General features: G+C 41.0%; 1 protein-coding gene across 2 annotated transcripts in view; it reads left to right on the top strand.

The window, feature by feature from the left end:
* Window positions 1–7,550: 7,550 nt before the first annotated feature.
* Window positions 7,551–14,367, top strand: part of LOC133412119 (glypican-5-like) — a 124,745-nt gene continuing 117,928 nt past the window's right edge. Inside the window, exons 1-2 of one of the 2 annotated variants that reach the window (XM_061695198.1) lie at window positions 7,551–7,647; window positions 7,757–7,851. Coding sequence is in view for 1 of the 2 variants with exons in the window: in XM_061695197.1 (XP_061551181.1) it covers window positions 10,006–10,189 (184 nt within the window). In the remaining variant the exon portion in view is untranslated. Of the gene's footprint in view, window positions 7,648–7,756; window positions 7,852–9,817; window positions 10,190–14,367 lie in introns of those variants that run through there. The other variant, XM_061695197.1, reaches the window with a different exon arrangement.

The following is a 14,367-nucleotide window of genomic DNA, read 5'->3' as shown; positions in this document are numbered from 1 at the left end:
GCACTCATATGCATCTATTTTTCAGGTTTTATGTTTCCCCACTTGACTGCCGTGCCTGTTTTGCTCGCACTGTAACTGGAGCTTGAATGTGTGTGTTTTTTTTTTTTTTTTTTGGTTGTTGTTGCCTTCAGCACCATGGAGAGCGCTCCATGTCAGAAGGGGGGGGGGGGGGGGGATCCTCCTCTCGTGAGTGGAGAGATGGGGAGCGGAGAAGGAGGAGCCAATTGGGTTGCCAGGGCGTGACCTCATTAGACTCAACCTCCTCTTCCCCTGGCAACCCTCCCCACCCCCCTCCTGCCTATTCTCTCACCGCCCCCACCCCCCGCCCCCCCCCCCCCTCTCCTTTACAGCTCGTAAACAAGAACGAGACACAAAAATACTTTGCTGGCAATGCACCATGTCTCTCTCAAGTGCATTTGTTACATTCACAGCAGTCAAAAAAACAGAACCCAAACAAAAGAGGAGCAAATGCATGACGGTAAAATACACACACCGAGGGGAAAAAAAAAAAAAGGTTCCACAACAAGCACACGCTGGCATTTTGCTGCAACCTTAAAATATTTTTGCATGTACAAACACAAGAAGACATGCAAATGAGAAGCTGGTTCCCGCCGGCCCTAGGAAGTGAACAGGATTAAAGCAGGCAAAGAGTTGAACCTGAGTTGCATGAACTGTCTCGAGCCTCCACCAGTAGTCTGTCGGGGGGGGGGGGGGGGATTGGCTGTTTTGTGGGTTTTAGTACAGCATGTTTGATTGTTTATGTGGTGGGAATGCCTGCTATACATGGTGCACAAGCAGGGGGGTGCGATGGAGGGTGAGCAGTCCGAGGTGGGGTGGGTTTTGCTCAGACGGATTAACACAGTCGACACAAAAGGATTAGGCAGAGATCGGTTGTTTTTATCAACCCTTCACTCCATTTCTCTTAACCCAGCTCCTTCACTTTCCCGCTAAGTAACTGACTGTGGAAAGCTCTGACATGCCAAAAATTCATACGATAACGTGTTCGAAATGTCCACACGAGCAATGCAAAAACTCAATTTGAGGTTCGAACCACCGTTCAAGTTCTGGAGCACTGCATCAGTAAAGAGTGCCAAATTAGATCATCAGTGTTAGTGGTTCAAATGCTCGTCTCATGACAACATCCTGCTTGCCATAAATAGCCAATTGCTATGATCTGAGTGCCATAAATTGCTCTGTCCAAAAGTAGTCTCCCCCTTTTTTCCTGCCTTTTTGTAAACAATGTGGTCGACTAGCCAGACACAAAGCAAGCGGCTCTCTACAGACCAAATCAGCACACATGCGCAAAGAATGCAAACTGACCTCTGTGCACGGCCCATGTGCGCAAAGTGATCCTATTTAGATCCGTTAGGAATTCAATGAACACAGACAGTGAGGGAATCCCAAGGGGTGAACGGGGTTAAACAAATTTTTCCACCTCTGCGCACAACAGTACTTTGTTTTGTGAACAGTGGAGGACCCTCCCTCGGGGACGGGGAAGAGGGTGGAGTGGGACTCAATGAATGTGAGTTTTCACTTCACACACTCACTTAATACGTGCTTGAAAGACATTTGAATACATAAGTGAATACATGGTTTACTGTATTCAAATTCATACGTAGATGGGTTGAGTTTTAGCAAAATGATCAAAAGACCCGATCTTACTGATAAATAAAAGACATAAGATCAGCGTAGAAGAATGTATTGATTTAAATGCCAAGAGACACCGAAACATTAAAGGGGACAAATGGAAAAATCACTTTGCATTGTTTGCAGAGAAATAATTAGGTCTCTGGAGTGCCTGCACAGCCATCAAGTGTGAAATTAAACAACCAAGTAAATATTTGATATGCTTATTTCTGAGTGTGTTTGTGAGCAATCCAATTCCGCCCCGCTGTTATGTAACAATGGAGCTCATTTACATACGTAATAACTGTACCCTCCCGCCACCGAGTTAGTTTGTGAGACCATGACTTGGAAGCTAGGCGGGCTGAAGTTCCAATGCAAAAGAGCCCCTTTCAAGGTTGTCTATAGCGCTATAATGTTAAAGCCAAACGGTAAGCAGAGCTGCAAAGAATACCTAACTGTGTTCCCAGCATTTGGTTCGTACAAGTGGGAATATTGTTAGCCTAATACCATAGTTGTTTTAATATTAGGAAAGAGAGTTAGCTTCTGATTAGAGGAACTGACTTGATTGCTCTGTGACGTTGTCAATGTGTCGGGAGAGGGGCGGGGCGACGTATTTCTGATTGCCCAAATGTCTATCGTACATTCACAATACAAAGTGTACTGCTCCTTCCATAAGTTAAAACTGCTTTCCTTCTCTGTAACGGCGGTAACCTGTTTTTCCGCAAGCAGCCATATAGCGCATTCTTGCCACCGAATCAAACGCCCAAACTCATGCACTCTCCCAGTGAGACCGAGCTCATTGGTCGTCATTGTGACAAAAGTGGAATTCGCCATTGGCCCAGCAGTGTATCTCTACTGTCGGAAAGAATCCTCGCGTCTCTAAAACCATCACTTTTCTGGGAAAAGAGACAGATTCGTTAATCCACAAGCATTGCATTGTCAAAGAGAGCGAGCCATTTTCAACACTTTAGATTGGTGAATTTGTAAAAATAACAGACCCATGTGGGGACTGACCAAAAGTATCAAATTGTGAAAAAATATGAAATTGACCAAATTTCTGGTTTCTGCCCTACGGTGATGACATGAAGCTGGATGAATATCATAGTCGAGTGCATTTCATACATGAGAAATTACAGTAGTTTTTATTTACCCTTTATGTCCAATACATTTAATTGAATCAATATTTAAGTTACAATATTAAATATGCTTTTCGAGCAATACAACCTGTGTCTCCTTTTTGGTAAATACTGTGGCCCTCTGTGCTACTTTATTTGAATGCTCGTCATGATGGTGATATTTGAAGATCTAAGTATTTTTCTTAGGCCGTAATTGGTGTAAAACATTTGAAAACCGCTGACCTAATTGATCCCAGGGACATTTATGACAGTTCTCTTGTATGGACTAATGTGCCCTGGAGGGGCCGCCCCGTGTCAAGTTCACTCACGCTTAAAATCATGTTGCACTGATCGATCCGTTGCTGTTACAAGCTAATGAACAGTCCATAAAAGCCATTTAACCAATCAATTAGCCGAGTTTAAGTGATTGGCATATAAGTATTGTGGTTTCTGAATGGTGATGCTTGATGGTGGTGGAACTGCGACATTTCAAAAGTCTTGATTGCATCTCCTGAGCAGGCGGGGTGTGCTGGACAGATGGTGAGACTGTGGCACTGAACTTGTCAGACTCATGAAAGATGCAGCATGGCTTGCTTCCACCACTCACATCCCTACCCAAAGAGAAATGGAGCATAAGGTTCCCTCTGACTATTAATGTGCATCACCTTATGACCACTCCATGTTTCATATCTGCTTGCAAGTAAAATCTTTAGGGTGAAACAGATTACTCCAATATTATTTCCAATATCCTGTGTCAGAACCTCCTCAGACCATCCGTAAGCACAGATAATGATCAGCTCTTGAAAAACATTAACCACACATCTTTTACCCCAGATGCACAATGTTTTGAAACTACAGTCATTTATAAAACTGGGAACTGGGATTTTGCGAATGAGTTGACTAAATAACCGTGCCGTGGAGACTTCCCATCATTCATATGGTTACAATCTTGAATGTTCAATGTAACACTTCGTCCAAAACAAATAAATAATTACCTGTCAGTGATGGATGAATGTCTTCACTTTCAAATCACTTTTTCGTCACCTGAGCCACGGTGCGGACTTCAGGTGACACGACATTGACAGGCTCTTTGATAGAGGCCGAGGTTTTTATTGTTTTTTGTCATCGACACTCAAGTGGAAACGCTGCAAAAACAGGTCGATTTCCTTCCCTCCACCTCTGACACCATAATCTCAATTTCCACCGTTGTGACATGTCTTTTTTTAATTTTTGGGGCCCATCTCTCGCAATTTCAAATCTCGTTTTTAATGCATGAAATGGACGTCCTTTTACAGGGAAGTAGGGCTGAGATTGATGCAGATTGCAAATAGCAGGCGTGAGACTGACCATTACAATCAATTCTGATTCATTAACATACCCAAGGTGGTGGGAACAAAAGTGTCCGGTCCACGTGTCATGAATCTGACGGTGATTTTGCGTACACACTGAACTTGTGCGCAGAGTAAAAACATTTCTACACGTTTACAGTATTAGTGAATGAGGCTCATGTCACAGAGGGAATTGAATCACTGACTTTCCACATTCGGTTTTACAGTATTAAATTAAAGCCCTTGTTGACTGCTTTTCAAATGTACAATTTTGTCATTATATGCCCTTATATGATGAAACAATGAACAAAAGATGTGCTTGAAAATGTCAATCTTCTTTTCTCGAATTACAAATCAGTATAGCACTTGAAGAAGCAGTGATTTGCACATATTGGCTGATTGCTGTTATATCTACTGTAGGTACAGGTCAAAGCATCAAGTCTAATTCACAAACTTTTCATCCAATTGTCTACAGACTTGATGGACATATAGTACCCTAGGTCGACAACCAAATAATCTGATTGGTCTTCGATGCCGATGGACCGTAACCTTTGAGTGAGGCCCGCGGGTCAAAGTTCACTAGAACCACGGTCAAAAACCAATTTGCACTTCACGTTAAACATCAGATTAAAGCCTTTCCAATCTGTAATCGTTTTTCAATATTCCCTCCTGATGATACACTGATGCAACTACATTGATTTACGTCATACATCTTATTAATTACTTCCCTTATTAAACACCTTCACTAGCGCGAAGTGTTATGTGACAGAAAAGTCTCTGCTAGGATGAAGGGCAAAGTTTATAAAACAGTAGTGAGGCCAGCCATGATGTACGGATTAGAGACAGTGGCACTGAAGAGACAACAGGAAGCAGAGTTGGAGGTGGCGGAAATGAAGATGTTGAGGTTCGCTCTCGGAGTGACCAGGTTGGATAAAATTAGAAATGAGCTCATCAGAGGGACAGCCGAGGTTCGGTGTTTTGGAGACAAAGTTGGAGAGAGCAGACTTCGATGGTTAGGACACATCCAGAGTAGAAATAGTGAGTATATTGGTAGAAGGATGATGAAGAGAGCTCGAGGAAGACCAAAGAGAAGGTTGATGGATGTCGTGAGGGAAGACATGAGGGCAGTTGGTGTTCGAGGAGGATGCAGGAGATAGGCTAACATGGAAAAGGATGACGCGCTGTGGCGACCCCTAACGGGACAAGCCGAAAGGAAAAGAAGAAGACTAGCGCTTTCCAGATCTGATCATTTAAAACTGCATCTACGTGGTCTGTGCTGTGGTCTACTGAGTGCCATTCCGGTCACCAGCAAGCGTTTTCCTCGAGTACTTTATCCTCCATCTGCAGAGTGTGTGTTAATGTTCAAGTTAATCACGCTTCTTGACACTAATTCATCACCGCTTCCTCCCTCAAGAGACATCAAGACGAGGCGTGCCTCTGACCACTGCCCCTCCGCACTTCTGCCAAGACGCTGGTGAAAATGGTAGACTGGAAAGCGTAACCTGTCGAACAGTCGGTGGAAGGCTCCAATCTTGAGGGGGTTTAACCCCCTTAAATTTAGATGGCAAGAACTGATGGGCTAAAGTCAGGTCACATAGTACAGTATATGATAACATGAGAAACAGTATAAGACTATCAATGAAGAAAGCTGACTGAAGGAAAATGACTGGCTGGGTTTAATTAGCACCATGTATGACAGTTATGCTCAAGGGTGTCATTAAATAACAAAAGAGCAGCATGAGACCTTAAACAACATGACTAATTTATATTACGCTATTTTTCTCTCCATTGTTTTGATATTGAGTCTAATTAGAGTAAGGATGCCACAGGTGACACGTTATCTACTCATACTAAATGGAGTAGCTTCGGATTGATGGAATTATGTCAAAACATTTTCATTATAGATATACAGGATTCATTTATATTTTGAGTTTAAGGTACCGGTAATGTCAGGCTTCTAAAGTAAATGAAAGAAAAATGTGCCACTTTCAATTGGCTTCATACTGAATGATGTTCATGACACATTTGTGAAACATAAACTTTATATAAAACTGAACACCAATAAAAGGACATCGGGGTAAGAAGGGGAAAGAGATCGGTCGCCATCTGCTGGCCATTGACGGCGAATACAACAATTTGATTTCAGTTGCTTTTAAACCAAGTGTAGGGATATTTTTGTACTCAAGAGCCGCATTTTATTTTTAAAACTAACAGGTAGGCCATGTCATTCGTAGATGAGGTACAAAAAAAATAAAATAAGCGTGATATGATAATGTCAACGTAATTTTTAGAATTAGATATTAACAGTTTGCAGTCGTATTATTCATCATTAGTTTAAAATATATTTAATAAAATAATTATAATCGCGGCACAGTGGACGACTGGTGACACATCTGCCTCACAGTTCTGAGTACCCGGGTTCAAATCCGGCCTCACCTGTGTGGAGTTTGTATGTTCTCCTTGTGCCTGCATTTGTTTTCTCTGGGCACTCCGGTTTCCTCCCACAACCCAAAAACATGCATGAGAGGTTAATAGAAGACTGTAAATTGTCCGTGAGTGTGAATGATTGTTTGTTTATATGTGCCCTGCGATTGGCTGGCGGCCAGTTCAAGGTGTACCCCGCCTCAGCATACCCGCGACCCTAGTGACGATAAGCAGTGTAGAAAATGGATGGATGGAAAAAATTATATAGATAATTACTTACACCAAATCAATTAATAAATTAAATTTTATCAAATAAAATCTTTATTTATAAAGCACTTTTCATACAGTCAAATGCAACTCAAAGTGCTTTACAGAGTTAAAATCAGCCCCCTCCTGCCACTCATCCACACAGACACACAGATGCACACACACACATGTAAGTAAAAAAATAAAATAATAATAATAACTTTTCAAACGGGAATTATTAAAAGTTCAAGAATAGCAGTCACTGTTAGCAAAACCTTCAGCTTGCGAGAGAGAGAAAAAAAATGAAAATCCTACTGCAACATTTGACATGCAATGAGGGTAAATCAGAGGCACTTTCAATGGTGGCAGTGTGTTGACCCCGATTTAACATGAGTGAACGTGCTTAATTCTGAACTCAGCCACATCCCCGGTTATAAGAGGGTGCACACACTTGTGCAACCACATTATTTCAGTTGTTTAATTTACTTCCTTTCTCTCGAAAAAAAACCAAAAAACAAACAAACAAATATATATATATATATATAAATTGATTTGTACAGCTTATTGGTTGTTATACGGTTGACAAGGTTGACATGATTTATCGCCTGCCATTGGAACGAGGGTGTGTAGACTTTTTATATCCACTGTAATTTCCCTACCTACCTTCCACCCTCTCACCAACCAATGGCCCATTACTGACAGGACTCCCTTGAAGCGTTGAAGCGGTGTTGTCAACTTGGACTTTGTCTCCCCCTAGCGACTAGTGGAAATGTCAACATCAAGAACATTTGGGGAGAAACAAACCCAGCTAACTTAACCTTAACCAACACAGCCTGGAGCAACTATTTCGAATGTTAAAGTGTGACGTCTTCAGTGAGCAGGAAGAATGCGGAAGTGTGTGCCGCCAGGTACGCTTAAACTTTTCTTACCATACTTCATTGCAGTACACAATAAAGTCGACAGTTTTGACACAGTAGCAGGACGTCTTTTTTTTTTTTTTTTTTTTAAACTCCCAAGCTGTCGAAGTCACTGGACCGTGGAGCTAGTAGCCGGCTAAACGAGCCAAATAAAGCAGTTCGCCCCTTTTAAGAGATGTGGATACAGACAAAAAGGTAACATTTCTATCTGTCTTGTCTCGCTTTCTCTCTTATTAGGCCTTCGGGAGCAGTCTGAAATCACAGAGGTTGTCTTGAGCACGTGTACCGAATGAAATTCCATGCGTATTTAAAACAACCACATATCTTTCCCATAGGGAAGCCCGCTAGCTTAATGCTAACACAGAATGCAAATCGCCTTAAACAGGCTAATGCTACGTTCACACCGGACGCGTGTGGATGGCAAGAGTATTTATACACAGTGAACGCGCATTCGCTTCATTTGCGCCACATTTAATGCTCCTCCAACCTCGGTCCGCTCCGGCGGGTCGTCGGGCACGCTCGCATCCGAAGATATTTTTTATTTTTGTATTTTTTTCCCTCCCTTTTCCTTCAGTTACTTCCCCTCTACAGCCCGACTGCCCCGCCACGCTCACGGGCGCCGACGAAGCGCTCTGAGCGGCCACGACGGCCAGCGGCACGTCCCGTCCCCCAGGCTGGTCCTTTGCTCACCATTCTCCATGCCGATTGGCTATCATGACGAGATTTGTGGCCTGTCGTTCGAATCAAATCTCCCAACCCGAAGCGAATGGGCGAAGGAGCGAATTTCCACGTGCTCGCCCCACTCGAGCTGCATCAAATGCGGATTTTGCGCCTTAAACTGCATTGACTTTAAATTTAATCACATTGCGTGAATGGTCCAATTCGCATCCGGTGTGAACGCAGCATAAAATCTGATTGGCCCGTCACATCATTTTTTTTGTGGCCAGCTAATGCTGATCATGTATCTCTACTTCTTGTTTCTTGCTAAAAATCTGTACCGTAATGGCAAATTGTATTCATGTTTAATTATGTGGAGAAATTTAAAAAAAAAAAATTGTTAGCAAACCATTAAAAAATGAATAAAAAAATAGTTGAAGAAACTATTTTAGTTGACTATTGTTTTCCAGACTAGTTACCCATCAATTTGTTTTGGACAGTGGATACCTTTTTGCGAATAATTGACGTACATTATAATTGCCATTAAAAAACAAACAAAAGTGAAAAAGCAGGGGATGAGGTAAAGAAAAAAGGCTACTAAGCAGGGTTCCTAGGGGGAAAAAAATAACGCAAATAAGCAGGGGTGTATACATATAACCAGGGACAGGGTTTCCGCAAAAATCTGTGACGAATAGGTGCATCTGTGAATGCAGGGCTCCACTGTCATGAGGCCTTTGCACGTTTATTTTGTATGGTTTCACAGTCATAATGACTCTCTGAGGGAAACCATAACTACAATCTTTGCCAGTGACAATATTGAATTTGACATTCCTGATCCATGTAATCCCAGGTGTTGTGTTGCTTTCAGGATAGTGTGAAATCACAGCACTTGTCTTGTGCAGGTGGACCCAATGAAATGTCCTTTGCTAAAGTAGTTTTTTGTCAATGTCTTTATGTCTCCAAAGTGTTCTGTAAATTGACTGTCTGTTGTACTAGAGCGGCTCCAACTACCGGAGACAAATTCCTTGTGTGTTTTGGACATACTTGGCAAATAAAGATGATTCTGATTCTGATTTAAACGTTTTCACCAGTAGGTGGGAGCAAACTCAATACATTCTCGCTAGCTGCCTTCTTGAAGTTGATGGACATGAGCAAGTATCCTTCATAACACTCAGTCGTCATCACACCCGGTACAAACAAACCCGTCTCCTAAATGCAGAATGTAATCCTATACATACGTGATCTCTGACGACGTGTTTACGTCGATGCAAATAAACAAGTGTTTAATAAGATCGCCTAAGTAGTTCGTTTGTCGAACACGTGCGTGCATGAATGATACGTGGGACCAACAAATAAAAATAAAAGGGGGGTGAGTGAGTTTTATTAGGGGTAGCTCAAGCCAAGGGGGGGAGGAAAGATGTTGGGGTTGGGGGGCGTGCGCGCGCATGGCGTGGGCGGACAGAAACGCAAACACCCACCGGCACTCCTCCCGTGTCACGGAGCAGGCAGCACACCTCTCCCGACCAATAATGTGAACAAAACATCAGTCTGGATCAGATGTTTAAAAACTCCTCGTCGTCGCTTCTTTTTGCCACTCCACATACACACGCACATACACACGCACGCACGCACGCACTCCCCGCGAGGCTCCATTCATCCAGCAGGCTCTGCGGTCCGGTGTGACATGCGGCAATGTCCCGTGCAGGAATATGCCCACGCGTGAACTCTCGCGGAGCTTTTGGGATTTTTTTGCTGGCGCTCTTATTGGCGGCGAGCGCGTTCGAGGTGGGCGCGTACAGCTGTCATGAGGTGAGAGCCGCCTTCCAGATGAGGCAGGTCGGCCCGCTGCACCGCGTCCCGGAGACACCTGGCACAGGTGAGACACGCCCGCTCCTCCTCTGCAATGTGCCACCACTTGAACAACAAACATGACTGATGCATGCTGCCTCGTTGCACTTTGGCCTTTTTGAAATCAACTGAACACGAATGACAGCAAAACCTATTGCATCTATCTATCTATCTATCTATCTATCTATCTATCTATCTATCTATCTATCTATCTATCTATCTATCTATCTAGAGCTTGGTATTATTGGTGACAAAGTGTTACTAGTATAGTTGTGATAAATATAAAGGAGTTTACTTAAAAATTGTGGGATACCGTGTAAAGTTCAACTTCAAAATGTCCACAATTTAAAAAAAAAAAAAAAAAAAAAAAGTGTCACATCTCATACGTTTCACATGCATGTATGTGCAGTTTAATTTAATTTAAAACGTTATTTAGCTTTAAATAAATTAAAATTAAAGGTGTACCATCCCATTTTAAAAAAATCAAACTATTGTGTGATATCTTGTAACATTCAACTTATTTTTTTAAATAGTGAGATTTCTTGTAGCATTCATGTGTTTGCAATTTTAAATAAAAGTCTTGACATATATTCAGTAAACCTTTTTTAAATAAAAAATGAATAAAATGTGCTATCTATTGTTTAAGTTAACATTTGTTATATTTTGTGATATTCATTCAATTTAACAGCAATAACAATAATAATAAATACTGTTATCTTGTAACATTGACATTTATTTTCAATTTAAAATAAAAAAGAGAAAAATGTTCATTCAACTTTTTAAAAAATATATTAAATGTGTGATATCTTGTATGTTCAACTATTGTTACATTTACAACATAAATTTTTTTTTTCTCATAATCTGTCTGTGGTCCGTGCTTAATTTCATTATTAAAATTTGTGGCGGGTCAATTAAGAAAATGTGCATCGGGCTGCAAATGTCTCCAAGGTTGAACTTTGGACACCCCTCGTCAACAGGCAACGCAAAACCTGTATCCCCCCCCTTCCCCTTCTTCTATTCCAAAAAAATTGCAATATGTCTAAATATGATGAAGTAAAATGATCACTTTCACTGTTTTCATGGAACTGTATATTTTTTGAATTCACTTTTTTTTCCACTTACTAATGAAATAAAACCTTAATTTACTCTACAGGTAATTTTTTTAACAAACATTGTGAAATTCCTATTGTAAAAATAAGTTAACCACTGTACTTGTGATAACAACACATTTTAAACTGTCACACAAGTGCAAACATTTTTTATATATATAACCACTAATGGAATGTTAAATGTTAAAGCAAAAAAAACATTACATTTGATAACAAGCCATGATGTATTAGCAGCTAGACAGTTGACTGCTTGACACTCCACTTACTAACCCTGCTTTAAATATGAGTCCCTTGCCTAAACCGGGCTGTCTATGGAAGAGGGTTGCAAAACGAAAAAACAAACAAATGAAAAAGCAAAACCCACACACGGACTTTGAAGCTGGCTGCACTGAGTTCTTGTAAAGCACACTGAGTAACATTTTGACAGGTTTTCCCATGCCTTTAAAAATATTTAAAAGAAAACAATAGGTACGCACCAATACCACTTTTTTTCAGACCCAGTACGAGTACAAGTACTTACATTTCAGGACGTGTCATGGCATGGCATAAGTTTCACTCAAATATAACAGTAACAACTTGCCATTAGTGACATTTTAACATCCAACTGTATGTTTATCTAACAGTCACACATTGCCACACAATTCACTTTAATGTAGCCTGTAACACAAGACATTTCATTTATGTGGATTCTCAGTCTGAACGCTACGGGGCACTACATAGATAAGAGACAAAGAAGAATGTGGTCTGGTGGGATATTCAAGGAGGAATATGGTTGTTATCTTTGTGTTAATGCGAGTAAAAAGAAAATTAATGTTAATGCGAGTAAAAAGAAATACAAGACTGCTGCTTTAAAATACCAGAAGTTATTTAAAAAAAAAACTGTGACACGACAGCTGAAGTGATACTTTATCAGACTGTCTCCACCCGAACGGCGTTCACCATCCATTTTGGTGTCTGCATAATTTGCAGTCAGCTAACAAAGTTGTCATCCATCTTTACCTTAAAATATCTCAACATGACTCCTCATCCACCTGTCCTGAAGATGGCTGGTGAAGGGGTATCGGTGTCGTAGTATCGTACAAATACAGATGTACAGTATGATCATGGATTCGAGATCCGCACAGTTAATATAGCAAATTGCTAATTTTCCTCATTGTTGAGCAAACAAATGTGGTCGAATGCACAACCCTGACACTGAGGTCTCACGTGATTGGCCAAAGTCATGCATGATATGTTGTTCCAATATTGCAACATTTGGCGAGTTCACATTTTGAGGTTGCGCTTTATAAACGTGACAGTCAACGTTTTGGACATACTCGTTGAAGCGTAGTGTTGGGTGTCGATAAGAGTGATGTAACTAACTGCAGATAATTGACTAAAGAGCACCTTTCAGAATTGTACTTTTTTGCGTATTGCATATCGTTATGTCTAGAAGATGAGTTAAATTCTAAAAAAACAAACAAACAAAAAAACTGTGCTTTTGTGTCATTTTTGGAGCTGACATGTTTGGTCAGATTACGTATGAATGTCTTTTAACATTGTGGTGTATGTTTTTCCTCCACACAAAGGGAACACTTGTTTTATGAGGATAACCATCATTTCCAAAAGCATTTTGGAGGTAAAACACATTTTGAGAGGTTTTAGGCTTTGATTCAACTATGCTCAGTTTCTCTGGGGCCGAGCATTGTCAGACCTTTAACACATGTTCCATCGATGTGGGTCCATAGCTACCAGCTTTACACTACTGTTGCTACTGTTGCTGCCTTGGCATTTTTGCCCATTGAATGTGAAGATGCCATATGGAAGTGAAGCTGGATAAACATCTCACCCTTTCTGGGTATGAAGGCTCAACACGGGAGTGGAGCAATGGATAGCCGAGTGGAAAACGCATCCAAAACCATCTGATATTTGTTTGTTAAGCTGTTTGTTGTCGCTACTAGCAACAAGAGGATGAGGATTTCATTTACAAGCAGTAGTTGTAGGGTTAGCGCTCACAGACAGCGGACAGAAGGACCTTGGTCATAGGAGAATGTCGGCAGTCAGAATTGAGCTTAGCATGACAAGCTAAAGCACTGTGCGATGCATTTGTAACTTATTTGAAAAGGGAAATGGCAGTGTGACAATCTGCCTCTGCAGTTGCTTCCCAGAATTCCACATGAATTTGAATTGAATCAAATACTAGTGTACACTAGGCAGAAATTACAAGGAGGGGTTTTGTTGTCATTCTAGCAGGATTAAATCAAATCTGCTGTCCTGATATCCAAGGAACTTTGTGGCGGGATTGGCAAGGAAACAGCTGTTTCACTTTGACTTTGATCATTAGTCCTCTTAAAATGAGGCTCATTTCTGTACTGTTTGACAAATTCCAGCCTGGCCTTCACTAATTGTTTGTATCTTCTGATATAGCCTCTGTACTATTGTTCATGAAGTTTTATGGAGCAGTAGATTGTGATACCATCACTCCTGCCGTCTGGAGGTTGTTGCCGATGCCACTCAAAGTTGTGCAGCATCTTTCTTTACTGCTCTCACAGTATTTCTGTCATCAACTTTTGCTGTTTTCCTTGATCTACCCGTTCATCGTCTGTTACCTAGTGCACCGGTGGTTTATTTATTTTCCAGGACATTCCAGATGGTTATATTGGCTATGGCCAAGGTTTGTGCAATGGCTCTGTTTGGTTTTCCATTTTCTCTCAGCTTCACAATTGCTTTTTAATCACCTATAGACAGCTCTCTGGTTGTCACATAGGTTATACCTCTAACCAGTATAAATATATTCCAAAACCCAAATCTAAATTGAGTTATTGTTTGTTTCGTGAATGTAATCGGACACGCCAGAGCAGCAAAACACACCTGTCAATCATATACTTTTGCTCACTTAAAAATTGGGTGGATTGAAAAGGTGCTTTCTTCTTGTCAGATCCATATGTAAATAACTGTAAATAATAGCTGTAATGTTGATCTCTTGTATCATATTCATTTTTATGATACCAAAACCAAATGTTTTCAGTTTACAGCCAAAATAAAGTCATATCACTGTTCCAATACTTTTGGAGGGCTGTGTATGTGAACCACTACCCTAACAATGACCCACTTTGAC

This window comes from Phycodurus eques, chromosome 13 (assembly GCF_024500275.1).
Source record: "Phycodurus eques isolate BA_2022a chromosome 13, UOR_Pequ_1.1, whole genome shotgun sequence".
Taxonomy (NCBI): Eukaryota; Metazoa; Chordata; class Actinopteri; order Syngnathiformes; family Syngnathidae; genus Phycodurus; species Phycodurus eques.
The sequence above is the reverse complement of the archived record's forward strand: the minus strand, read 5'-3'. Positions and strand labels throughout refer to the sequence as shown.